The 27,341-nt window shown below is 38.7% G+C and overlaps 2 protein-coding genes across 2 annotated transcripts in view; one reads left to right on the top strand and one right to left on the bottom strand.

Moving 5' to 3' along the window:
* IRAG2 (inositol 1,4,5-triphosphate receptor associated 2) overlaps positions 1-2,029 on the top strand; it is a 103,321-nt gene extending 101,292 nt beyond the window's left edge. Inside the window, exons 39-40 of the mRNA XM_052641055.1 lie at positions 243-350; positions 1,786-2,029. Coding sequence (XP_052497015.1) covers positions 243-350; positions 1,786-2,029 — 352 coding nt within the window. The remainder of the gene's footprint in view (positions 1-242; positions 351-1,785) is intronic.
* A 478-nt stretch (positions 2,030-2,507) lies between these two features.
* DNAI7 (dynein axonemal intermediate chain 7) overlaps positions 2,508-27,341 on the bottom strand; it is an 87,869-nt gene continuing 63,035 nt past the window's right edge. Inside the window, exons 9-15 of the mRNA XM_052640520.1 lie at positions 18,165-18,240; positions 16,973-17,133; positions 13,971-14,127; positions 9,687-9,901; positions 7,447-7,614; positions 3,882-3,995; positions 2,508-2,786 (exon numbers count right to left, since the gene is read on the bottom strand). Of these exons, the coding sequence (XP_052496480.1) occupies positions 2,508-2,786; positions 3,882-3,995; positions 7,447-7,614; positions 9,687-9,901; positions 13,971-14,127; positions 16,973-17,133; positions 18,165-18,240 (1,170 nt within the window). The remainder of the gene's footprint in view (positions 2,787-3,881; positions 3,996-7,446; positions 7,615-9,686; positions 9,902-13,970; positions 14,128-16,972; positions 17,134-18,164; positions 18,241-27,341) is intronic.

Genomic DNA, 27,341 nt, shown 5'->3' with positions numbered 1-27,341 from the left:
ACAACAAACATTTGTTATTTTCCTAAATACAAAGTTACTTAAAAAAATTAAATTCCTATAAATGATTAAAAATATAAAGGTGGTGATTTGACTTTTAGAATTAGGTATTTATCAAATTTTTCTAAAGCAAGATAAATATCTGCAAGCTTCCTTACAAAATACAGTAAAACTTAGCAATATTTTATAAATAATTATAGAACATTATCCATACTTTAATACTTAGAAACAATACTTATTTACAGAACTAAAGATGACTTAGAACCACCAGAAGAAGAAACAGTAGAAAAGACAAGAAAACCAAGTCTTTCTGAAAAGAAAACTAATCCATCAAAATGGAATGTGTCTTCAATGTAAGTTATTTACTTGCTAAATGATATCATTTTGGTGGAATGGGGAAAGGTAAGGCAGGGTTAGAAGTATTAATCTTTTTTATTATTTTTGCCTTTTAAAAATGTATTTATTTTTGGTTGCACTGGGTCTTCACTGCTGTGTGCAGGCTTTCTCTAGTTGTGGCGGTTGGGGCCACTTCTCATTGCACTGCACAGGCTTCTCATTCCAGTGCTTCTCTTGCTGTGGAACACGGCCTCTAGGCACACAGACTTCAGCAGCTGAGGCTCGTGGGCTCTAGAGCGCAGGCGCAGCAGGTGTGGTGCTTAGTTGCTCCACGGCACGTGGGATCTTCCTGGACCAGGGATCGAATCCGTGTCCCCTGCATTGGCAGGTGGGTTCTTTACCACTTTCCCACCAGGGAAGTCTAGGAGCATTAATCTTAATCAAATTACTTTACTAAAAGATCTTGGAAAATGTTAAATTTAAGATGAATAATAACAAACTCCATATGGTCTATAAGAATTATTCCTGAACCTATGAGCTACAGGAGGCAAGGGAGTTCACAGTGTAAAGAACTTGGCCTTGGGACCAGATGACCGAATTAGCTCCCTAACTAGCTGTGTGACCTAGGCAAGTTCATCTGTTTTTGACCATCAATTTCTTCATCTATAAAGTAGGAGATAATAGTACTTATGTCATTGTTTCGCTATCATGATGAAATGAATTAGCTCATGTAAAATGCTTAGTACAGTACCTAACACATAGTTAACTATTTTCAAAGACTTATATGATGCTGTAATGAGCTTTTTTGGTGGATGTTTCTAAAAGGAAGAGTTTACATTTCAGTACACCAAAAGTCCAGGGTATGATGAGGAATAAGTGACAGGCTTATAAGTACATACACATAAATCGTGCTCAACCCAATAAATAACATTGTTGTTTCTACCATAGGAATATAAATTGCCTTACTTTAAAGAATGAAATTAGTACTCAAATGTACTTGTTAGGAGTTAAATAATGCCTAAATCACATAATTTTCAGATTTTTCTCTTAGCACCTCATTTCTTCAATTCTAAAAACTTATAAGGGATAGCAGGGAAGCAGATAGTGGCCAAGCCCAAGACAACAGATGACACTGTGTAGCTTATTACAAGGAGGTGTCAGTGGTAAAGAATATACTTGCCAATGCAGGAGACGTGGATTCGATCACTGCGTCAGGAAGATAGTGGGAAATGGCAACCCACTCTAGTATTCTTGCCTGGGGAATGCCATGGACAAAGGAGCCTGGTGGGCTATTGTCTGTGGGTTGCAGAGAGTCAGAAATGACTGAGGACACGTGTACACTGGTGGAATTATGTAGGGCAGATACGCGACTTGATTATTGTTGGCAAAAGAAATGTTTCTAGTATACAGACAATTGTGATTACTGCATACTGATTTGTGTTTTTGTTGTAGTTACGATACATTAGCTTCCTGGGCAACAAACCTCAAGACTTCCATCCGAGAGGCCAACAAGATGCTCTGGCTTTCTGTGGCATTCATTGTACTGTTTGCAGCGTTGATGAGCTTCTTCACAGGCCGATTTTTCCAGAAGTCCGTGGACGCTGCCCCCACACAGGATGCGGACCCCTGGATGTCTCTAGAACACATCTTGTGGCCATTCACCAGACTGCGACACAACGGGCCACCACCAGTGTGACTGCAGCACATCCTAATGTGTGTATCTTGATTTTTAAAGTTTCAGTATCTGAACTTTGTACATTAGTAACTTTTAGCTGGGAAATTATAGAATGGAACCAGAGGTTCTCAGAATGACTGTAAGATATTTTATATTCCCTCTTTTTGTGATTACCTTCCTAACTAAAATGCAGTGGGGAAGAAGCCTGCTTATATGATTTTTTTAATGAGCTTTCTGAGGAGGAGATATTGTTTGTTAAAATTTATTGAAATAAAGAACCATTCAAATCTATGAACAGTGAACATTGGAAGTCTCAGCAGGCCAAGAGAAAAAAAAAAACCTAATTCTTAAAAAATAAAATTTGAGTATAAAATGCTGATTAGATCATCTGAACAGCCCGTTTGAAATATATTCACTCATTACACTTTATTGAAGAAATACCTGAGGTTTCTCCAAGTTGTTTGATTCTTCATACTGGATAAAATCTATCCCCGGGGATTTAAGAATAGCTGAGTAACCTAGTTGAGAGTAGCATGTGGCACACAGAGTCAACAAACTGGCAGCTGGGACACCTAACTGCCCTCATTGCTTCCTGAGAAGCAAAATCCTTAACCATGTGATACAAAGTAGAATGAAATTCAGTTTCTTCTTTAAGGACTTCAGAAAATGCATCACTGGATTCATTGATCTTGAGACTTTGTGCCCTGTCACCACTGAACATTAAAAGGGTCCAGTTAGGATTCTGAGTAGGTTCTTCTTTAAAAAGGTGTTCCCTCACCTAAAAAAAAAAAACAAAAAACAGAGAAATCTGTTAATAGTTCCTCTTTTATTAGGTGTTTTGACAGTTGAGAATGTTACTTTGTTTGTTGTTGTTCAGTGGCTAAGTCATGTCCAACTATTCATAACCCAATAACTCCAGCACACCAGGCTTCCCTGTCCTTCTCTATCTCCTGGAGCTTGCTCAAACTCATGTCCACTGAGTCAGTAATAGCATCCAAGCATCTCATCCTCTATCACTCCCTTCTCCTTCTGCTCTTAATCTTTCCCAGCATCACGGTCTTTTCCAATGAGTCAGCTCTTCGCATCAGGTGACCAAAGTTTTTCCATGTGATGGAAAAACAATGATGTGAACAATTTTTTTGGCCAACCCAATATTTGAAGGGCTTGAGTTCCCCAAATTGCTAAGATAAAAAGAAACGTTCTTAATGTCCCATTTTTTTAAAAAAGCATGAAACTGTTTATATCTTAGTGTTTAAGGAGTTTATCAAAATACATTAAGTCTTTAAAAAATATTTATTGAATGCCTTCAAGTGACAAGTATTGTTTCAGGTCCTGGAGATATAACAACAACAAAACAAAATAAAAAATAACCAAACATATTAATAAATAACAATCATAAAAATAAAACCTTGTCTTTGAGGAGCTTGTATTCTAATGGAAGAAACACACAGTGAACAAGATAAACAAATATGGTAGCTCATTTATGCTAAAATATTCATCAGTCAGCTTGCAGAATTCGACAACTTCTTTAGCAGGCAGTAGGAAATGTCCCCAGAAGGTTACTCTCAGAGGAGAGAGTTCATGAATCATAGACATATTCACATGAAAGGCTTACATTTGTTCTTCAGTTGATGTAAAGAGGTCTCTAGCCTAAAATCAAGAGCGTTTGATACCATAATGGACAACGAAGGCATGACCTTTACATGGTTTGGTTTTACATTTTTGGCAAAATGAAAGAAAATGAAGTTTGCCAACTCCATTTTGAATTTTTCTACCTTTTTAAAAGGAGAAAACATGGTCTACATTCACTTAGCTTTTGAGTACTTAATCTTCTTTTGGAAGACAAAAGTTTAAGGGGTTTTGCATACTATACCTGAAATATAGCTTTCTTAGAATCACATGCTGTATTCCACTTACTCCAACAAAATGCAAAAGCAGAACTTAACAGGGCCATTTGCCGATAAGCTTTCACTTCTACCAAAGGATGCTGTCAATATAAAAACAAATAGAGTTGATTACAGAGCCTCTCAAGTCTCCCTTCCATCCTTGACCTACAGTCTAGTCTGTTCTCAACCCAGATCCATTTAAAATGTAAGTCAAGTGAGGTAAGTCAGAGAAAGACAAATATCATATATCACTTATCAACAGAATCTTTAAAAAATGGTACAAATGAACTAATTTATAAAACAGAAATGGAGTCACAGATATAGAAAACAAACTTACGGTTACCAAGGAGGAGAGGAAGGGGAGGGATGAATTGGGAAGTTGGGATTGACATATACACACTGCTACATATAAAATAGTCCATGGAATTCTCTGGGCCAGAATACTAGAGTGGGTAGCCTATCCCTTCTCCAGGGGATCTTTCCAACCCAGGGATCGAACCCAGGTCTCCCACATTGCAGGCAGGTTCTATACCAGCTGAGCCACAGGGAAAGCCACAATGGGATTCCCTGGTGGCTCAGACGATAAAGCGTCAGCCCGCAAAGCGGGAGACCTGGGTTCGATCTCTGGGTTGGGAAGATCCCCTGGAGAAGGAAATGGCAACCCACTCCAGTACTCTTGCCTAGAAAATTCCATGGATGGAGGAGCCTGGTGGGCTACAGTCCATGGAGTCGCAAAGAGTCGGACACAACTGAGCGACTTCACTTTCACATATAAAACAGACACCTAATAAAGACCTGATATATAGCACAGGGAATTCTACACAATGCTGTGCAATGACCTATATGGGAAAAGAACCTGAAAAGAGTGGGTTTATGTATATGTATGTATAACCGACTCACTACTATACAACAGAAACTAACACAACATTGTAGATCAACTATATTACAATTAAAAAAATTTTTAAAGAAAAAAAATAAAATTCAAACATAAAAAATAATTTAAGTCAGACTCATGACTTCTCAAAATGGGGCAATGGCTTCCCCTTTCAGAGCAGAACCCAGGGTCCTAACAGTGCTCCACGGGGCCTCTGTGCTCTTACAGCCCCCATTGTTCAGTCTCTCAGTTGTGTCCAGCTCTTTGCAACACCATCAACTGCAGTATGCCAGGCTCCCCTGTCCTTCACCATCTCCTGGAGCTTGCTCAAACTCATGTCCACTAAGTCGATGATGCCATCCAACCGTCTCATCCTCTGTTGTCCCCTTCTCTTCCTGCCCTCAACCTTTCTTAGTATCAGGGTCTTTTCCAATTAGTTGGCTATTTACATCCCCCATACACACCCTTATCTCTCTACTTCATCCCCTATTCTTCTTCCTTTGCTCTGGATGCCCCAGCCTCCTTGCTGTTCCATTCTTCTTACTGTTCCTCCCATCCTCAGATACATCAGGCCACACCCTCTGGACTCTTTCCCTCCAGCCCCCTTCCACTGTTCTCTCCAGCTGGTAACCTTCCAGAAATGGCAACTTGGCTAAATTCCCCACTTTGAAGCTTTCCTCAAATATTACCTTCTTATTGACCCCTCACCCCCTACACCATATTTGATATTGTACCTTTTCTTTCTTTCACTTGATTTATTATGTTTGTTGTTGATGTTTGCCTCCCTCTATTCTAGAATGTAAGCTCCACAAGGGCAGAGACCTTTGTTTCATTCACTAATGTTTCCTATGCATCTAAAACAGTATCTGGAATATAAGTGTTCAGAAAAAAATTCTTGAATATTTTGAATACAATATTCTGAAAAGATGACTAGTATATGATGTTCAGCATTTGTAGAGTAACTGGCAACTTGAGTTACTAAAACTGAAGTGGGATTTTTTCCACTATGCATATATGTATACACTCTTATAATGTGATTATTTCCAGTATGTATCTACCCATATTGTCATTTTCTGGTATATTTTAAGCTTGTTCTTGAGTTTAGAATTCTTCTGCCCAAAACATCTTTCATGATTAGAAGTCCCTTGCTTCCCTGGTGGGTCAGACAGTAAAGTGTCTGCCTACAATGTGGGAGACCCGGGTTCGATCCCTGGGTTGGGAAGACCCTCTGGAGAAGGAAATGGCAACCCACTCGAGTACTCTTGCCTGGAAAATCCCATGGACGGAGGAGCCTGGTAGGCTACAATCTATGGGGTCACAAAGAGTTGGACACGACTGAGAGACTTCACCTCACCTCACCTGTCTTCATTTATGTATCATGAATGTTTGGCAAATATCTACTGTATTCTGGGAATAGGGTTGGTGCTAGAAGAATCAAAGTTGATTAAGGAATGGTCACCACTCTCAAGGAGCTCAGAGTTTAACATGGAAGGATCTCATTTAACTCAACTTATGAGTTACATGAAGCAATATGCAGACAGGAAGACTCTGTGAAGTAGGAGGAAGTGGGTTTTAATGATCAGTGGTCCTTGTATGTATTTAATTTCACCTGAGTTATCATGTTTGGGAAACTGCTGAGTCATTTACTCTTTTCAGAAATCTTCCATATATGCACTCTGGAAGAAGAAAGAAAGCGGACAAAATGGGTTGCTGCCCAGACTACCTCTGCACTAAACTGACCAGCTGTGGTTGTGCTCCATGTGTCAATATGAAGATCATTCTATAGAATATTAAATTTGAGAGAACCCTAGATTTCTCAGTTTAGTTCAGTCACTCAGTCATGCCCGACTCTTTGTGACCCCAGGGACTGCAGCAACACCAGGCTTCCTTGTCCATCACCAATTCGCGGAGCTTGTCCAAACTCACGTCCATCGAGTTGGTGATGCCATCCAACCATCTCATCCTCTGTCGTCCCCTTCTCCTCCTGCCTTCAATCTTCCCCAGCATCAGGGTCTTTTCAAATGAGTCAGTTTTTGCATCATGTGGCCAAAGTATTGGAGTTTCAGCTTCAGCATCAGTCCTTCCAATGAATATTCAGGACTGATTTCCTTTAGGATTGACTGGTTGGATCTCCTTGCAGTCCAACAGACTCTCAAGAGTCTTCTCCAACACCACAGTTCAAAAGCATCAATTCTTTGGTGCTCGGCTTTCTTTACAGTCCAACTCTCACATCCATACATGAAAAAGCCTTGACCTGATGGACCTTTGTCAGCCAAGTAATGTCTCTGCTTTCTAATATGCCATCTAGGTTGCTCATAGTTTTTCTTCCAAGGGGTAAGCATCTTTTAATTTCATGGCTGCAGTCACCACCTGCAGTGATTTTCAAGCCCAAGAAAAGAAAGTCTCTCACTGTTTCCTTTGTTTTCCCATCTATTTGCCATGAAGTGATGGGACGGGTTGCCATGATCTTAATCTTTTGAATGTTGAGTTTTAAGTCAGCTTTGTCATCACAAATCACTGGATTTCTAGTCTTGCTATTTATTCCTTCCTTTCTAACTATAATCTCATATAAGTGAATATAGAAAATTCATTGGTATACCTTAAGATTTACATAAAATGTAATACTTGCTAACATTCTAGACGTCCATCACATTAAATTTGGAAGGATTCATTCTTACCTTATAGTTTATAACAACATAAAGATGAGAGTGTCCAGCAGGGAAGATATTCAATCCAGCCTTCTTCAAAGCAATAATGAAAGAAACAGGAGTCATCCACTTTTCTTCCAAAATAGTGGAATGATTTTTGTTATTTACTTTGATTGAAGCTAACATACAGAGGTTTTCCTAGTTTCAATAAGAAAAAAGCTTTTATATAAGTAAGTTAAAGCAATTATTACCTCATTATAATTCCAGGTCCAGCTGTTAGGTTCTTTATACAAAACTATGGTTTTTCTAGTAGTCATGTACGGATGTGAGAGTGGGACCATAAAGAAGGCTGAGTGCTGAAGAATTGATGCTTTTCAACTATGGTGTTGGAGAATATTCTTGAGAGTCTCTTGGACAGCACAGAGATCAAACCAGTCAATCCTAAAGGAAATCAACCCTGAATATTCATTGGAAGGACTGAAGCTGAAGCTCCAGTACTTTGGCCACTTGACGTGAAGGGCCAAGTCACTGGAAAAGATTGAGGGCAGGAGAAGAAGGGGGAGACAGAGGATGAGATAGTTGAATGGCATCACCGACTCAATATATATGAGTTTGAGCAAACTCCAGGAGATAGTGAAGGACAGGTTCTTGGGGTTGCAAAGAGTTGGACACAACTTAGCAACTGAACAATAGCAACTTTTTTTTTTTAGAAAATCCTGTATTATCCTATATTAGAATGCAGGACAGACATATTTTAGGCTTGATCCTAAAGGTCCACCTCAAAGTTTCCATATTACCTTAATCAGTTTATCAACTCTTCTCAGGCTCATCTGAGCAATCCAAGGATCTCTTTGGTCGCCTACTTTATAACTTATGATCTAAGAATACTGCATGTGCTCCTGTTGAAGAGCTATTTGACAGCAGCCATGTTGCAACTTTTAAAGATCATAATTTTTTATATGTATGCAATTTTAACATAATGCAAAATTATTATCCAGTTTTAAAGTTTGAAAAGTGGTAATCTGAAGGTGTATAGAGTTCACATCTCTCCTCTGACCTTAAAAACCATGTCTGATGATCTAGCTTTCCTGCCACATTCATAAAGAATTTCAGGTTATATCTTTTTTTTTAAAAAAATATCTTTTTTAGAACAACTTTCATGAGGTATATTTTATATATCATAAAATTCACCCATTTCAAGTGCACAGTTCAGTGATTTTTTTTTTTTTTTTGGTAACTTTGTTGACTGGTACAACTATCACCATAAATCAGTTTTAGAGCATTTTCATCCCGTCAGTGAAATCCCTTATGCTTACTTATATCCATTCCCCACTTCAGCCTCAGGCAACCACTAAGTCTACTTATTGTGTCTTTAAATTTCAGACTCTGTAATTTCTTTTTTTTTAATTATGAAAGTATAATAACATATTTAGAGGAGATTTGGAAAATACAGAACAAAGTTACATATTCTCCTACTATATGTTAGTTATTTTTTAAGGTAGAAAAATTAAGATTTTTAGTTGGAGTTTCAATATTAAACTCTTAAAAATTAATAGAATAGACAGAAAAGTAGAAAGATACAGTAGGCCTGAAAAGCACCATGAACCAATTCAACATAATTAAGTTATACAATTTTCACACAATGCTGCTGCTGCTGCTGTCGCTTCAGTCGTGTCTGACTCTGTGTGACCCCATAGACGGCAGCCCACTAGGCTCCTCTGTCCCTGGGATTCTCCAGGCAAGAATACTGGAGTGGGTTGCCATTTCCTTCAATAGTAGGATACAAATTCTATTCAAGTTCCCATAGACTACAAACTAGGAGACACTGCAACATAACCAGGAACATAAAATAAGGTACAAAAATTTTGTGGTCTACAGGTATTGAAATCATAGAGTCAGACTCTGTAGCAATGGAGTTACTCAAAAGGGATTTCAAATGGCTGGGTGCTATCTTCCTGTGATAAGCTCAGGAAGCCTCTTTAGAGTGGACCAAAAACTTTGAAAGTCATACTGCAACCATACTTAGAGTTTCACCAATTGCTCTATTCCTAGTAACTTTAGGGCACAAACTTATACTTCACTTTTACATGTTATTTTCTATATATTCAATATTTTGTTTAGAAACTACAGCTCAAGGTATATTTTCAGCATATTTATAAAGGATATATTTCAATATGTAAATCATCAGTGATTGACTGTTTTGACACACACTCTTATAGTCATCAAAGAGATTTAACTCTTTGGTATGATTTGCTACAACAGCGGTTTACCTTAATTTGTATTTGAAGTTCAGTAAATACTGTAGTCACAGTCAGAAGTACTTGATTCACATCAAGTGGTCTTAGCTCCCATGACTGGTATGGCATATTAATATGGGCATCTTGAATTAAAGTAACAGGACAAAAAGTTTCCAGGTTGAATGTAATAAGTCTCTCTTCCGGCTTGTAAGACACGTTGCTGATGCCATCAGTTTTCCAGTGTTTACCTTTATAATTAGGATTAATAAGACGTTAGTTCCATTTTTTCCTCTGCAAAAATAAGATGAATGAAACCACTCCACTAACTTCAATATGTATAAACTGATTTTTCACACTGAGAATAGGATCACAACAACAAACCATCTTCACTGGAGTTTCTTCCTGTTTACAGGATTAAGTCCAGATTCCTCAGCATGGTCACAAGACGTTCAGAATGAAGCTCTGACTCTCATTTCTGGCTTCCTTCTTTGCTACTTCTCAGACTTCTTTCCAGTCACACTTTTCTTTTCTTCCCCAACAACATCATAAACCTGTAAGCCTCTGCACATGCAGTTCTTTCTTCCTAGAGAACATTTCCTTCCTCTTCTAGAGAACCTCTCTTCATCTTTCTTTTTAAAGAACTTTAAAATTCTCCTATCTTGAGTATATAATTATTTTTAGTCAATTTACCCAGTTTTGCAATCATCACCATCATTCAGTTTTAGAGTATTATTATCCTCCCAATAAGATCTCTCATGTCCATTTATAGTTAATTCCCATTTGCATCATCAGCCCCAAGAAACTATTAATATACTTAAAGATTTGCCTTTTCTTAATTTTCATTAACCACCATCATATAATAAGTGGTCTTTTTTGTCTCTTACAACTCAATAATAAAACACAACACAACTTAAAAATGGGCAAAAGATTTGAATAAACATTTCATCAAAGAAGCTACATGAAAGTACAGTAAATACATAAACAAAGATGCTCAACATTACCACTCACTAGGGAAATACAAATTAAAACTATGAAAAAACATTTCACACCCACCAAGGTGGCTCTAATTAAAAAAAAAAAATGTAATAACAAATGGTGGAAAGAATATGGAGAAATAGGGGACCTTGTGTTGTGGTTATAGCTCCTTTGAAAAACAACTTGGCAGTTTTTAAACAGTTGAACATCAGTTTATGCTTCAACCCAGAAATTCCACTCCTACCAATATACCTAAGAGGAATGAAGACTTATGCCCACACAGAACATACTGCATCAATGGTCTCTTAGTCTCTTAAGGACCTGCTCAATATTCTATCCTAGGAGAAGCCGTCCTTAACACTCCAGATGGGGCCCAGTCACTGTTCTGCTCTGTAGCACTTTCATCTATGCTATAGCCCCTTACTACTCTGGCCTCTTGGGTACGATATCGTTCCCTGTCTGCCTCTCCTACAACTTTGAAAATTCCTGGAAGAAGGAATTGTGTCTCATTTATCTCTTTCTCATTGTTTAGCATTTTATGAAAATGAATGAATCATTCTTTTCCTAGGACACCCTCTTCATTTCCACTTGGCTTTCTTGTCTTCTCACATGAAAGGTTCCACTGGCTATTTTTGACTCAAATTTTTTTTAAATTTTGGCATGTATTACTGGAGAAAAGAAATAAAACACTTTTAGGCATTAATTTTAAAGCAATCAATAAAAAATAGTAGATAGGAATATATAATATTGTCCCTATGCACTTAAACTCTCCTCCTATTAAGGCCATCCTCCTAATGAGAATTATCTTGGATAATGAATAAAGTAATAAATAATAAAGTAATTCCCAACTTCAGCTGTCATTCCCAGCTCTCTCTAGTTTTCATCTCCATACACCTACTTTTTTAAAAAAACTTTAAAAAAAATTGGTGTATAGCTGCTTTACAATGTTATATTAGTTCTATTTTTGACTCTTGAATTCAATATAATAAATAATTATATTAGAAAACAGAGTCATATATAGTTCTTTCTGTTTTTACATTTACAAAGTTATCTTAATTTGTAACCATAAAAATTGTTGTTTAGTTGCTAAGTCATGTCTAACTCTTGGTTGACCCTGTGGACTATAGCCTGCCAGGTTCCTCTGTCTGTGGGGTTCTCCTCACAAGAATACTGGAGTGGGTTGCCATTTCCTTCTCCAGGGCATCTTCCTGTACCAGAGATTGAAACCCAGTCTTCTGCATTGGCAGGTGGATTCTTTACCAGTGAGTCACCAGGGAAACCATGGAGTTGTAGATTCAGTTCAGTTTAGTCGCTCAGTCGTGTCCGACTCTTTGCGACCCCATGAATCGCAGCACGCCAGGCCTCCCTGTCCATCACCATCTCCTGGAGTTCACTCAGACTCACGTCCATCGTCAGTGATGCCATCCAGCCATCTCATCCTCTGTCATCCCCTTCTCCTCCTGCCTCCAATCCCCCCCAGCATCAGAGTCTTTTCCAATGAGTCAACTCTTCGCATGAGGTGGCCAAAGTATTGGAGTTTCAGCTTTAGCATCATTCCTTCCAAAGAACACCCAGGCTGATCTCCTTCAGAATGAACTGGTTGGATCCCCTTGCAGTCCAAGGGACTCTCAAGAGTCTTCTCCAACACCACAGTTCAAAAGCATCAATTCTTTGGTGCTCAGCCTTCTTCACACTCCAACTCTCACATCCATACATGACCACAGGAAAAACCATAGCCTTGACTAGACAGACCTTAGTCGGCAAAGTAGTAATGTCTCTGCTTTTGAATATGCTATCTAGGTGGTGATAACTTTTCTTCCAAGGAGTAAGCGTCTTTTAATTTCATGGCTGCAGTCACCATCTGCAGTGATTTTGGAGCCCAAAAAAATAAAGTCTGACACTGTTTCCACTGTTTCCCCATCTATTTCCCATGAAGTGACGGGACCGGATGCCATGATCTTCGTTTTCTGAATGTTGAGCTTTAAGCCAAATTTTTTACTCTCTTCTTTCACTTTCATCAAGCGATTACTGCCATATAATTACTGCAGTTAGAGTCAAATTTTACTTGTTGTATTTCCCTGAATCATGTGGGATAACTGATCTTGTCTAATTCTAATTTTAATTTGATAAGTAAATATTTAGGAATGTTACCATTAAAGGAAAGGAAATGTGAAACCTCTAAAGCAACATGAAAGGAAAAAATTACCCAATGTTCATTTTGATATATTTTATGGTTTAATGTATTGATAGAAATATACTGTTTCTAAAACATAAACTATCTCTACACTAAACATCTTGTGGTTATGTCTGTATAAGCAACAATGTAGTGTGTTGTAGCAACCATAAAAAAATTTAAAGTACGAAATAGTCTCTAAATTCTCTGCTCCCATAACTAAAGTAATAGCTCTGTGCTTTAGTTATCTTATTATCTAGACCTGTTATCTTGTATGCAAACCTTTTCACAAATAAATAAATGGATGTAGGGTAACTCACCTACATTAAAAACAAAGCTATTCAACTTTCATCTAAGAGTCTCCAGATTTGAATACATTAATTCGCAAGACTAAGACCATTCAAAGTTTAGCCTGCCAACCCCAAATCAGGTATTTGTTAATAATTGGTGAATGATTAACTTGTATTTGTTAACACTTCTGATTTATTGATATTTAACAATTTGAATAAGCAATAATTGCCCATGATTCAATAGTTAAAAGTTATAGAGGCATATAGTGGTTGGTTTTCCTCTTTCTCGCATTTCCCATTTGCCCACTCCCCATCCTCAGTTGTTGTTTAGTTGCTAAGTCGTGTCCAACTCTGCAAAACCATGGACTATAGCCTGCCAGACTCCTCTGTCCATGGCATTTCCTAGGCAAGAGCACTGGAGTGGGTTGTCATTTCTTTCTCCAGGAGATCTTCCCATCCTAGGGATTGAATCTGTGTCTCCTGCTTGGCAGGTGGGTTCTTTACCACTGAAGCCACCTGGGAAGACACCCATCCTCAGTACCTGGTTGTAATAAGCTTTGCAATTTATAAATCATTAACATTAAAATAATCAATTTTTAATCACCCCAATCTGAATTATTTGGCCATTTCAAGAGAGAGTAGGCTTTTCGTTTGTTTTTGATTTGCTATACTATTTGATATTTTTATTCATTTCCTTCTTTTTAAAAACACCCTATTCATTTCCATAAAAAGGAAACAAAGACCCTAGAATTGGCACAGAAATATGTATGATTAGAAACTCAGTTTACATTCTCCATTTCCTATTTTGATTTAAGGATTTATATTATTATACCTCTTTTCATTACATAATTATGAAAGCTGGTTAAGGCATCATTGTACCTTCAGCATCCCACCTTGCAACCATAGGATTCTCGAAGAAGATTACATTCTCATGAACTTCAAGCGTGACCTCTATGGGTGGAAAAGCATTTTCTGCTTCAAGGTCTTCTGCAGTTTCTGGAGGATATGTATATTTCTGTAATCCCTCTTTGAGTATCTTTTAAAAATGACCAAGATAATACTAAGTTAGAAGCTGACTGGTAACAGTTTATGATGCAGAGTTATGCAGAGTAAGCTATATATGTTAAATAAACACCGCAGTTTGGTCACATTTCACTATAGATTGACTAACAAAATGTCACAACAAAATTAAAGATAATGATTGAGGAGAAAAAATCACTACATTTGAATGTAATTCAGATCCCTCCTATAGGCCAGATTCTAGGCTGGCTGGGACTTAACTATTCATTTTATTTCTCCAATAATTCTATGAGATATGTATTGAACAGAGAAGATAACTGGGACTTAGAAAAATCAATTAATGTGCCAAAGATTACAAAATGATTTCAAGAAGGCACCAGAAGCCAAAAGTATTGGATTGGCCAAAAAGTTCATTTGGGTATTCCCCTAACATCTTATAGAAAGATCTGAACAACAAAATCTTATAGAAAGATTTTGACCAACCCAGTAGATCTATAGGACCCCAAATCCCATGTTCCAGTAACTTGGTTAGGGTGTGTGGGTGAAGACAGAAAGAAGAATAAGCAACCTTTTGAGAAGTGTGGAAATAAATGAGTGAAATTAAAAATCATCATGTTACATACCTTAAACTTATGCAGTGTTATATATCAATTACATCTTAAAAAAGCAGGGGGATAGTGAAGGGGAGAAAGTAAATTAAGCCAAGAGCAGATGTCTGTGGGATAAAGATTTGTCTATTATCAGAATTTAGCAGAGATGGATCTAGGAAAGGGAAGAAGATTACAAATGTTACAAAACAGAGGAAAAAACTGGATGGGGAAAATTTCTAGAGGAAGTGTGAGATTATTTAAAAGGGACTTAGAAAATGAGGAAGGTCTCTTCGTTGCAGGAGAGAAAAACAAGTGTGATGGAGAATACTCTGGGCTCAAATAGAGCACCTAGAGTAGTATCAGGATACCAGGACAAAATTCAGGAACACCAGATCTTTGCATGCATCCTTGAAATTCCCAGTTCAGGCTTAGACCTTCCTATGGATAGAGTTTTGAAAGCCTATCTCCACTAAACGGTGTCTTTCTGGACTCCACTCTGCCCTTCAGGTATTTCTGAGCTAGGGAAGGCTGATTCAAATAGATTCTTCAAAGTGGCTGCATGCTAAGTCGCTTCAGTTATTTCTGACTCTTTGCGACCCTATGGACTGTAGCCTGCCAGGCTCCTCTGTCCATGGGATATCCCAGGCAAGGATACTGGACTGTGTTGACATGCCCTTTTCCAGGGAATCTTCCTGACCCAGGGATTGAACCCGTGTCTCCTGAGTTTCCTGCATTGATGGCAAATTCTTTATTGCTGAGCCCCTGGGGAAGCCCCTCAGAGGGGGCTACAAACCAAATTATCTCTCCAGGGTCAACCTAATAACTGTATTCTCATTTATGAGAAGGAGAAAGGAACAGCAATATTATCTCTAAGAGGGTAAAAATTAGTTTAGAGGGGTCATGAAAAAATTGTACTCTTTTAGGTATAAAACACAAATACACATACAGCACATATGTAGATATACAGTATACATGTGGTATTAATATTTTATGGGGGCCAGTTAGGAAAAAAGTCTACAAAGGCTGTTTGGAGGGGTGATAATGAAAAAAAAAAGATAAATACTACACTAATTCAAGAATGCCTATGCATAAAGAAGTTATGGCTTCTTCTAGGCTCCTCTGTCCATGGAGTTCTCCAGGCAAGAATACTGGAGTGGGTAGCCTTTCCCTTCTCCAGGGGATTTTCCTGACTCAGAGATTGAACCCAGGTCTCCTGCACTGCAAGCAGATTCTTTACCATAACGGGGTATTATCTGGGGTGTTGGCCACTAAAAGTTAGGTCAAGTCAATACTAGTGCAAATGTTACTACTTACTGAAACAAGAGCGAGAACTCCTTGAAAAATGATTGACAACTGCTACCATCAGTATCCTTGTTACTCAATGTGTGCTATCTGTCATCAATACCATTGGCATCGCCCACATCAGTGCTTTTCAAACTTTCATGTGCAGTTACTATGCAGATTCGGTGGACCTGAGGTAAAGTCCCAAATGATGCATTTCTAACAAGTTCTCAGGTGATACAGATGCCGCAGGTTCATGGACCACACTTGTATATTAAGAATACAGACCATTGGTTCTCAAACTTTGGGGTGTGTCTTTACTAAAACACAGACTGCTGAGCCTTACCTCAAAACTTTCTGATTCAGTAGGACTGAGGTGGGGGCAATGGCTTTGCATTTGTAGCAAATTCTCAGATGATGACAAATGATGTTGATGCTTCCGGTCGAGGGACCACATGCTGGGAACCACTGATTTAGACTAGAATCCACAAACTATGGTCCCTGGAAAATCCAGCCCGCACCAGTTTTTGTAAAATAAGTTTAACTGGAACACAGCCATGTCCATTCATTTACCAATGGCTATTTTAATGTTACAGTGGCAGAGTTGAGGAGTTGCAACAGAGCTGGTATGGATCACAAAGCTGAAAATATTTACCATCTGGCCCTTTACAGAAAAAATTTGATGACCTCTGAAAATGACTGTCATTATTAAGGCCAAATTGGCATAATATAAACAGTGTTACAGGTTTACAATTAAGTTAACATGTATGAATTCTAGTTTTAAAATCCGTTATTATTTCAGATTCCTCTCCTTTAGTATCTGATTTTGATTCATAAATTCAAGACAGCTTAAAATTACATTTTCCGCATTTGTGCTTGTTTAATAGGGTTAAATCATTTTAGGGTTAAATAGATGTTAAATCATTTCAGATAAAGTTAAAGCATGAGAAATTATTTTATCCATAAATTTTGATTCAAGAATCAACCTACTTCCACAATCATCCAGCCCTTCATTGGTTTACACTGTGGAGGAAGCTCCAAAATATCCAAGTGGTACACTCCACCCAGGGTTGTGAATTGGCATAAATCAACCTCATTTTCTTCAAGGAAATTGGGCTTTTCACAGGCATTCTCTAACAGCAACCCCTGTGCTGAAATTAATCAGATTGATTGAGTTTCTAAATAGATCACAACATTTCTGTATTTTCTTAGTAGGGAAATGAAAGCATTCTAATACTGGTAAAGAAAATGTTTATTTAGCAACTACACATTTTCAGAATGTGGTTAATTCAAAATCATTCACTTGAAAGTGGGAACAGGCATGCATAATGTTAAGGTGCAGGGGAGGGCTCCATTTATATTTTTCATAGGTAAATTAACTCATAAGGATTACAGAAAAGTTATAATGATATAAACCTAGTTGACTGTTGACACAAAAGTGCGTTGGAAAAAGTGAAGTGGACAAGAAGTCTGTTATAAAGACTATGCTAAGAACTGTATAAAAAATACATTCCTAAGGAGTTTCTGGGAAAGAAGCAAAATGATAAAGTTAATGAAAAAGATTACATAAATATCAAACTAGAAGTTCTGCAAATTAGACATCACTATCATCTTGACATTTAAAAACTGTATCCAATTGTTATTTGCCAGGACAAGACTAAATACAAAAGTGTGAAGAAATTTCTAACTTCATGTGTGCGCTTATGAATGTTCAAGGCAACATTGCTTATAATAATAAAAAAATTAGAAATAACCTTATTTAAGTCCTTACTAATAGATGATAATGTCCCATAGCATTACATAGATACTTTAAATAGTAAGGTTACCAATGTGTTCTGACTTAGAATAATGTTGAATATTATTCATTTAAGTAGAATATGTATTGCGTTTTATGTGTGTATGTACAATAACAAATATTGTTAGGTAAAAAAAGTAACTTTCAATAAGAATATTCATATAATATGACCTGATGGTTTTATTAAAACCAAAAAGAGAGAGACAGAGTGCAACAAATTCAAAAGAATTGTTAACACTGGTTATCTCAGTCGAGAGATGAGGAAGAATTTTCACTATAAATATACTTCTGCAACATCTGCGTTGATTTTCTAATATCCTTGCATTTCTTTTGTAAGCAGAAAATCCCAGTCAAGTTAAATTCTAAAAATGTGACTTAGAAGAATACCTGCTAAAACTGTTTCACTTATTAATTTCATCTCCATTTCATATTTTGTGGTTTCAGGTTCTTCCTGGACAGGACACTACAGAGAACACAAGGACAGAAGGGGGTGATTGTCAGTGTCTGCTGCAGCCCAGATTCACCTTCTTCCTATTCTAGTTCCCACTAGGTTTCTGCTACCTTAATTCCAGGACCCCAAATGGACACTTGCTCTGGTCTAAAACTGGACTCAAAAATAATACTTTAAAAATTAATTTAAATGAGAGCATATCTCCACAAAACCTCACAAGGCCAGGAGCTAGTTGCTCAGATTCTCTGTGGAAAACCCCCAAGCACAAAACAGAGGGACTAAGAATCCATGCAAGCTATACAAATATTATTTATATTGGCATTTTGGTTTTAGCCAAGTTTTTTATTTTGCTTGATTTTGGCAATAAACTCTCTGAGTAATTCCAAAGCCTGTTTTTGGGTAAGCCTCTCAAGAGAATTAAAGATGCCATGCCCTAAAGTAATGTAGAAGATATTATTATATCCTGGTATAGCAAAACAGAATACTACTGTACAAAAAGAGGACAGAAGAGTTTAAATATGTCATGTGGCACAGTGGTAAAGAATTTGCCAGCCAATGCAGGAGATGTGGGTTTGATCCCTGGGTCAGGACGATCCCCTGGAGTAAGAAATGGCAACTCACTCCAATATTCCTGCCGGAAAATTCCATGGACAGAGGATCCTGGCAGGCTACAGTCCATGGGGTCGCAAAGAATCAGACACGACTGAGTGACTGAGCTCACATGCACGCCATTAACTTACCTTTGTGAACGTAAGCAAGTCATTTAAGCATTATGAGTCACAAAGCCCTGATCTAACAACTGGTTTGGTATGCATCTGTGCACTAGACATATAATAGCTCTTGTAAACAATCCTAAGCTATTATCTTCATTTTACAAAAAGGGAACTGACGCTTATGGAGATAACTGGTCTAAGGGTCCAATAAAATAATAAAAGTAAAGAATATTGTACACTATAAACTACTAGATAACTGCAGAGCTACTATAAAACTTTAGCATGTGTGTGCTAATATTTGCAAATAGGAAGGATTATATCCAGAAAAATTCATTTGCCCTCAAACACCACCTGTCCTTTTGTACAGCAATAGAAGAACCTTATACCAGAATCCTAGTCAGAAGCTTAACATCAGTTAATCCCACCATGCTGCTCATCCTCATCCACCGTACAAAGCCAAGCCCTTCTCACTAGATGATCTTTCTTCTTACTCTCATCCCTGTATTTTTTGTATCTTCCTCTTGACCAGTTTTAATACCATGCATTCTCTGCCAACCTTTTCATCAAGCCTCTGACACTTCTCACTTATTAACTCATTCATTCAATGGAGCTTTACTGAGTGCCTGAATTGTACAGGCATCACTAGATACTAGGAGTAAAAAGAAAGAGAAAGCCAAGATCCTTGCTTTAGGAGCTGCCAGTGTATTGGGGGAGCAGGTCAACAAAGTGGGTGCTATAGTGCAGGAAGGGGTCCACAAGAGAAACGCAAAGGAAGAGTGGTTAATTCTGTGGGAAAACAGTCTGTGGTGGTAAAGCGTGAACTAAACCTTGAAAGATAATTAGGTCTTCTCAAAAATGGTGGGAGAGAATTCCAGGTGTGAGTGAAGGTGGGAAGGTATGGAGCAAAACAGAGGGTTCCAAACACCCCCAAGTGGTCAGGGACGGTTGGAGTGAGACAGGCTAGGAGGGTAAAATTTTAGGCTGGAGAGAGGCAAGGTCCAACTTGTGGAGAGCATTGGATGCCGCTCTAAAGATTAGATTTTCTTCTATGGGTAGAAGAGAGCCCCCGAAAGACTTACTAGGAAAGTAACACGAAGAAATGCATTTGGAAAGGGTTTTTTTTTGGTGGCCAGATGATGATGTATCGCTTAGTAAAGAGTAGGGAATCCAGGGACTTTCTTGTTGGTCCAGTGGTTGAGAGTCTGTCTTGCATTGCAGGGAACACGGGTTTGATCCCTGGTCAGGGAACTAGGATCTCATATGATGCAGAGAAACTAAGCCCATATGCTGTGGCTACTGAGACCGTGTGCTCTGGAGCCCGTGCCACAGCTAGACGGGCCGAGCACTGCAACAAAAGATCCCATGTGATGCAACTAAGACCTGATACAGCTAAATAAGTAAATAAAATAAAACAAAGAACTATTCAGAATAGGAAGTCCAAGGTAAGAGGATCAGGGCACAAGTCAAGATAGATGCAATCAGGGTCATCAGAAGGAGCTTAGATGAGAGATGATAAGCAAGTAAATCAACATAGCTTGGATGGAAAATGGATATAGAAGACTGATTTTCAAATGCTTGGCTTAGGTAATAAGATAGATGGTGGTAACAATTATTAAGAAAAGGAAGAATTGGTTTAGAGGGAAAAAAGTAGTAAATGTGATTGTGGATATGTTGAATTTGAGATGCCCATGGGACATCTAAGTGGCCTTTGATATTTTCTACCATTAAAAAGCCAGCTGCATTTCTTTCTTACAGGAAGGATTTTCTCTGACAACAGTATCAAAAGATATCAACCAACAAGGGAGTCAAGCTTTCCAATTCACAGTGTCAAACATTTGAGAATTCTTCAGCATGTAGATCAGAATGGTTTTCTACCTTGCAGGGAGACCAAAGAATTTAGACCTTCTCAACAGAAATTTGATAAACATAGTACTTCAATATGCAACAACAGGAATTTATCCATATCTCTATCATCACATGAGAGAACAATCTTGTATTTAGCTCAAAATATTGCCCTATAATTCACAATTTTTATAATTTTATGTATTCTTTAGCTTAATTGACTCTTTTTTGAAGCTAGACTTCTAGAGAATGGAAGCAATGGGTCAATTTACACTCTGGTGCAAGCTCCTGAATCTTGATAACTATTCTAGAAGGTTTTCCTGTCATCACAGCTAGAACATACTCCTGCACAAAAAGTAAACTCCAAACCACATTTATTGATCCTATAATCCTTCAGCATTTTACACATTCTAAAGCTCCTTCTGTTTCTTGGCAATGAAGCTGGAAAAAAATGCTTCTTTCTTCATATTATCCTCATGTTTATATCTGCTAAATAAAAGTACTCTTTCAACCTATTTCAGAAAATTTCCACATACTTTTTTCTTATAGCTAAATTTTAATAAGTAGTGTTTTGTTACGTCTCAACAATTACCAAAGTGGAGTTTTTCTTTGAATTACACTAAATTGATAATAAATCTATTTTTAAAATAACATTTTAAAAACTGCATGGAAATGTGGACAGGATATGAAGCAGAGAAGGTAAAGTTTAACTAACATCTTGGTTCAACTGGTTTATGAATTGGCTTCTCACATGGAAGAACTTCACAGAACACTAGCAAAGTATTTTTCATTGCAACTTGATCATTGTGCAGTTACTGTAATGTGGAAATTATTTTAATATGTATGTAACTTGAATGTGATATAAAAACATAACTTGGATCGTGAATAAGATCATGAAAGCTGACTAGAAATTCCAGAAATGGATCTCAGGAGCCACTTGGGAATGTAGCGTATGGCATTTCAGATCAATAGGAAAAACCTAGGTTTATATGGTGAGTGTTTTGAGAGAGCTCACTAAGATTTGAAATAAAATAAATTTAGATTCTCCCCTAATTTACACATTTAGAAAAGACAGAGGAACCAGAGATCAAATTGCCAACATCTGTTGGATCATAGAAAAAGCAAGAGAGTTCCAGAAAAACATCTACTGCTGCTTTACTGATTACACCAAAGCCTTTGACTGTGTAGATCACAACAAACTGTGGAAAATTCTTAAAGAGATGGGAATACCAGACCACCTTATCTGCCTCCTGAGTAATCTGTAGGCAGGTCAAGAAGCAAGTTAGAACTGGACATGGAAAAACAGACTTCCAAACTGGGAAAGGAGTACGTCAAGGCTGTATTTTGTCACCCTGGCTTATTTAACTTATATGCACGGTACATCATGCAAAATGTTGGACTGGATGAAGCACAAGCTGGAATCAAGATTGCCAGGAGAAATATCAATAGCCTCAGATACACAGATAACACCACCATTATGGCAGAAAGTGAAGAGGAACTGAAGAGCTTATTGATGAAAGTGAAAGAGGAGAGTGAAAAAGCTGGCTTAAAACTCAAAAAAAAAAAAAAAAAACAACCCCAAAACTAAGATCATGACATCTGGTCCCATCTGCTACTGCTGCTAGGTTGCTTCAGTCATGTCCGACTCTGTGCAACCCCAGAGACGACAGCCCACCAGGCTCCCCCGTCCCTGGGATTCTCCAGGCAAGAACACTGGAGTGGGTTGCCATTTCCTTCTCCATCTGGTCCCATCACTCCATGGCAAATAGATGAGGAAACAATGGAAACAGTGAGAGACGTTATTTTGGGGGGCTCCAAAATGACTGCAGATGGTGACTGCAGCCATGAAATTAAAAGACGCTTACTCCTTGGAAGAAAAGCTATGAGCAACCTAGACAGCATATGAAAAAGCAGAGACATGACTTTTCCAACAAAGGTCCGTCCAGTCAAAGCTATGGTTTTTCCAGTAGTCATGTATGGATGTGAGAACTGGACTATAAAGAAAGCTGAGCACCAAAGAGCTGATGCTTTTGAACTGTGGTGTTGGAGAAGACTCTTGAGAGTCCCTTGGACTGCAAGAAGATCAAACCAGTCAATCCTAAAGGAAATCAACCCTGAATATTCATTGGAAGGACTGATGTTGAAGCTGAAACTCCAATACTTTGGCCACCTGATGCAAAGAACTGACTCACTGGAAAAGACCCTGATGCTGGGAAAGATTGAAGGCAGGAGGAGAAGGGGATGCAGAGGATAAGATGGTTGGATGGCATCACCAGCTCTACGGACATGAGTTTGAGCAAGCTCTGGGAGTTGGTGATGGACAGGGAAGCCTGGTGTGCTACAGTCTGTGGGGTCACAAAGAGACACAACTGAGTGACTGAACTGAACTGAACTACTTTATACTAAGTTCCAGATAGATAAAAGATCCAAATGTGAAAAGATAACTAAACCAATCAAAAGCCACAAAAATATGAAAATATATGAAGAGAACAAAGGAGATTTGATATCAACAAGTATCAGAGAAAGAAATCTTGATATTGTTGCTGTTGTCTATTGAGTGGTAATGCCATCCAGCCATCTCATCCTCTGTTGTCCCCTTCTCCTCCTGCCTTCAGTCTTTCCCAGCATCAGGGTCTTTCCTTATGCGGTGGTTCTTCATATCATGTGGCCAAAGTATTAGAGCTTCAGCTTCAGCATCAGTCCTTTCAATGAATATTCAGGGTTGATTTCCTTTAGGCTCAACTGTTTTCATCTTCCAAGGGATTCTCAAGAGTCTTCTTCAATACCACAGTTCAAAAGCTTGTGATACTGGACATCTGCAAAATGTCAGTACTGGATACCATATATGTTTGATAGAATGTCTTGAAGTTTATTTCCCATCAAAAGAAAATCTGTACAAAAGAAATTCAATTTTTTCATCCAAACGTAATTTACAGTTTCAGAATAAAGTGTTGGAACTGACTCCTGGTAAAGAAGTGAAGATGAATTTTGAAAATACAATATCTTATGGTTCATTTTGGATAAAAGATAAGAATGGTTATCCCGAGTGTGCTGAAGTCTCATTCACTCCTGTGGCTTTAATGCCACCTATAAGCTGGTGGTTCCCAAACCCATGCTAGAGATGCTCTTCAGGCCACATACACGTAGTTGCTCAGCCCTGGAAGTCTCCACACACACGTATGATGGGAAGAACTTTTTCCTTGGAACCCCAGGTTCACATTTGCCTACCTGGTATTTCCACTTGTGCGTCCTAAACTTACCATGCCCCTCCAAAAATCCTCCGGTTTCACTGTCACTCTCAACCAGCTCAGCCCATTCCTGTCCACCACAGTAAACTGTTTAGTTTCCCCAAATTAAAATTCAGTAGGAGTGTTTATTTTACCTCCAACATATTCCCAAACATATCCACCTTTCCACGTCTTACTACCACCTTTGTCCAAACCACCACGACTTCTCATGCTTCTCGTACTACTGAACTTGATACCATGTTTCTAGGGCTTTCCAGATGGCGCAGTTGGTAAGTGAGTGTTTGTCACTCAGTCGTGTCCAACTCTTTGTGACCCCATGGACTATAGCCTGCCAAGACCAAGGCGCCACTGTCCATGGAGTTTTCCAGGCAAGAATACTTGAGTGGGTTGCCATTTCCTTCCCCAGGGGATCTTCCCAACCCAGGGATTGAACCTGTATCTCTTGAGTCTCCTGCATTGGCGGGTTCTTTACCAACTGCCAGCCTTCCTTGCTGACTCAGATGGTAAAGAATCTGCCTGCTAGGCAGGAAACCGAACAGTCCTTGGTGTGGCAAAGAGTCGGACAGCACTGAGACTATACACACACGCACCATGCTTCCACTTTAGTGAAAGAAAGTGAAGTCGCTCAGTCATGTCCGACTCTTTGCGACCCCATGGACAGTAGCCTGCACCAGGCTCCTCCATCCATGGGATTTTCTAGGCAAGAGTACTGGAGTGGGTTGCCATTTCCTTCTCCAGGGAATCTTCCCAACCCAGGCATCGAACCCAGGTCTCCCGCGTTGTAGACAGACGCTTTACCATCTGAGCCACCTTCCACTCTAGGCCCTCACAATTTGTTCTCTGCACAGTGGTCAGAGTAACCTTTCTATGTCATGAACTATGCCACCCCCCTCCTTAAATAGCCCTCTAACGGCATCTTGTTGAATCTACAGTAAATCTTAACTTCTCCCTCTGGCCTGCAAAGCCCTGGTTCACCTGGCTTCTGCTTTCCTCTCTGACACCATCACATACCACTTTCTTTCTTGTCCACTCTACATGAGTCCACTGGCCTTCATCCTGGTCCTCACTTCTGTCATTATATAGCTGATTCCCTTTGGTCATTTGGGTCTCAGCTTAAATAAGAACTAATCACACAAGCCATCTGTAACCATCCAATCTAGCTACTACCAGTCACTCCTACCATACCATCCTGTTTAATTCTGCATATGGCATTTATTAACATCAGCTGTCTCCAGTTTTTTATGACCTGTTGGTTTCTCCTGACTTGCAAGTATTATAAGTTATGAGAGTAGGAATCTCAATTGTCCTTCACCACTGTCCCCTGAGGGCCAGATAGTGCCAACATATATAAGTAGGCATTCAAAAAACTATTTGCTGAGTGAGTAAAGAAATAAGAACAAGGTCCAAGGTATGACCAGGTAAATGGATGGTCCAAGTAAATTTGTGGGAAGCTGAAGGTTGTTGAATGTTAAAAGGTAGGTTTTTTCATGTGGGCTATTCTTATAGACTCTAAATCTATCCATGATGATGCCAAGAAGTCCTCAAATCTCTAAGGCTATTTCTCCACACTTTTTCCTCGGAGCAGAATAATTTCCTTTCCATCCAAACTCCTCCATACCTATCAAGAGATTTAGCTCAAATGCTATCTCATCAGTGAAGACTTCTAATCTGTTCAAATCTGTTCTTTTGTTTTTTGGATTCATTTCTCTCTCTTAACGCCTATGCCTAATCTCTCCATTACATATATCAGAATATAGGGTAACTATTACACTTCTCCTCCTCAATCAAATTTCATACAGAAGATAATTAGTAAATTTTATGTTTCATATATATGTTTACAAATTATACATACTCATATTTATATTAAATATATGTGTGTGTGCTCAGTCACTTGGTCATCTCCAACTTTGTGCGGCCCCATGAACTGCCAGACTGCCAGGCTCCTCTGTCCATGGAATTATCCAGGCAAGAAAACTGGAGTGTGTTGCCATTCCCTTCTCCAGGGGATCTTCCCAACGCAGAGATTGAACCTGGGTCTCTTGCATCTCCTGCACCAGCGGGCGGATTCTTTACCACTAGCGCCACCTGGGAAGCCCATATTAGATATATACAATAGATATATACTCACATTTATGTTAAATCTGTTTAGAGTATCTTAAAGACAAAGGCTATTCTTCTAAAAATAATTTTATTTTATCCACTTATTGTTTGGTTGCATTTGGTCTTCACTGTTGCATGAGAGGGCTACTCTATAGCGTGTGGGGCCTTAGCTACCCTGCGGTATTTGGAATCTTCCCAGACCAGGGATCAAACCCATGTCCGCTGCACTGGTAAGTGGATTCTTAACCACTGCACCACTAGGGAAGTCCAAAGGCTATTCTTAACTTGAACTTTAAAATTTTCAAAGGTTCATATATTATTGTGCATGTCCCTTAGATCACCAAAATATTTCCGAAGATAATTATTATTTTTATTTAAAAAGCAATATTTCTCATATTGTGCTACACTTGTAGTCCCTAATGGCTCACACGGTAAAGCGTCTGCCTGCAATGCGGGAGACCCGGGTTCGATTCCTGGGTCGGGAAGATCCCCTGGAGAAGGAAATGGCAATCCACTCCAACACTCTTGCGTGGAAAATCCCATGGACGGTGGAGCCTGATAGGCTACAGTCTATGGGGTCACAAAAAGTCGGACACGACTGAGCGACTTCACTTTCACTTTAAATTGGGCTATTCTAAAATTTTTCTAAGATATCTTCACTGAGAAGACAGCATTAGCCAATACTGACAATATTATTGTGTTAGTATTATTGCTGCTGCTACTGCTAAGTCGCCTCAATCGTGTCCGACTCTGTGCGACCCCATAGACTGCAGCCCACGAGGCTCCCCCGTCCCTGGGATTCTCCAGGCAAGAACACTGGAGTGGGTTGCCATTTCCTTCTCCAATACGTGAAAGTGAAAAGTGCAAGTGAAGTCGCTCAGTCGTGTCCGACTCCCAGCGACCCCCGTGGACTGCAGCCTACCAGGCTCCTCCATCCATGGGATTTTCCAGGCAAGAGTACTGGAGTGGGGTACCATTGCATATGTAAATAACCTGAAATGTGGTATTCAGAGCCCTCTAGTGGCATAATTCTTAATAGACCCATTGAAAAGGAAGACATAATTTGGACCATCTTCTAAATCTGAGATTTAATTTTTAAATTAACAAAGTACTAAATACTTGGTATTTATAATCATATCATGTATCAAGCATAATTCAGGTATTTGGGGCCATAAATTCCTACATCACTATACTAAAATTTGCCTTGCAA

This window comes from Budorcas taxicolor, chromosome 5, assembly GCF_023091745.1.
Source record: "Budorcas taxicolor isolate Tak-1 chromosome 5, Takin1.1, whole genome shotgun sequence".
Lineage (NCBI taxonomy): Eukaryota > Metazoa > Chordata > Mammalia > Artiodactyla > Bovidae > Budorcas > Budorcas taxicolor.
Note: the sequence above shows the minus strand (reverse complement) of the source record. Positions and strands in the feature narration are given on the sequence as shown.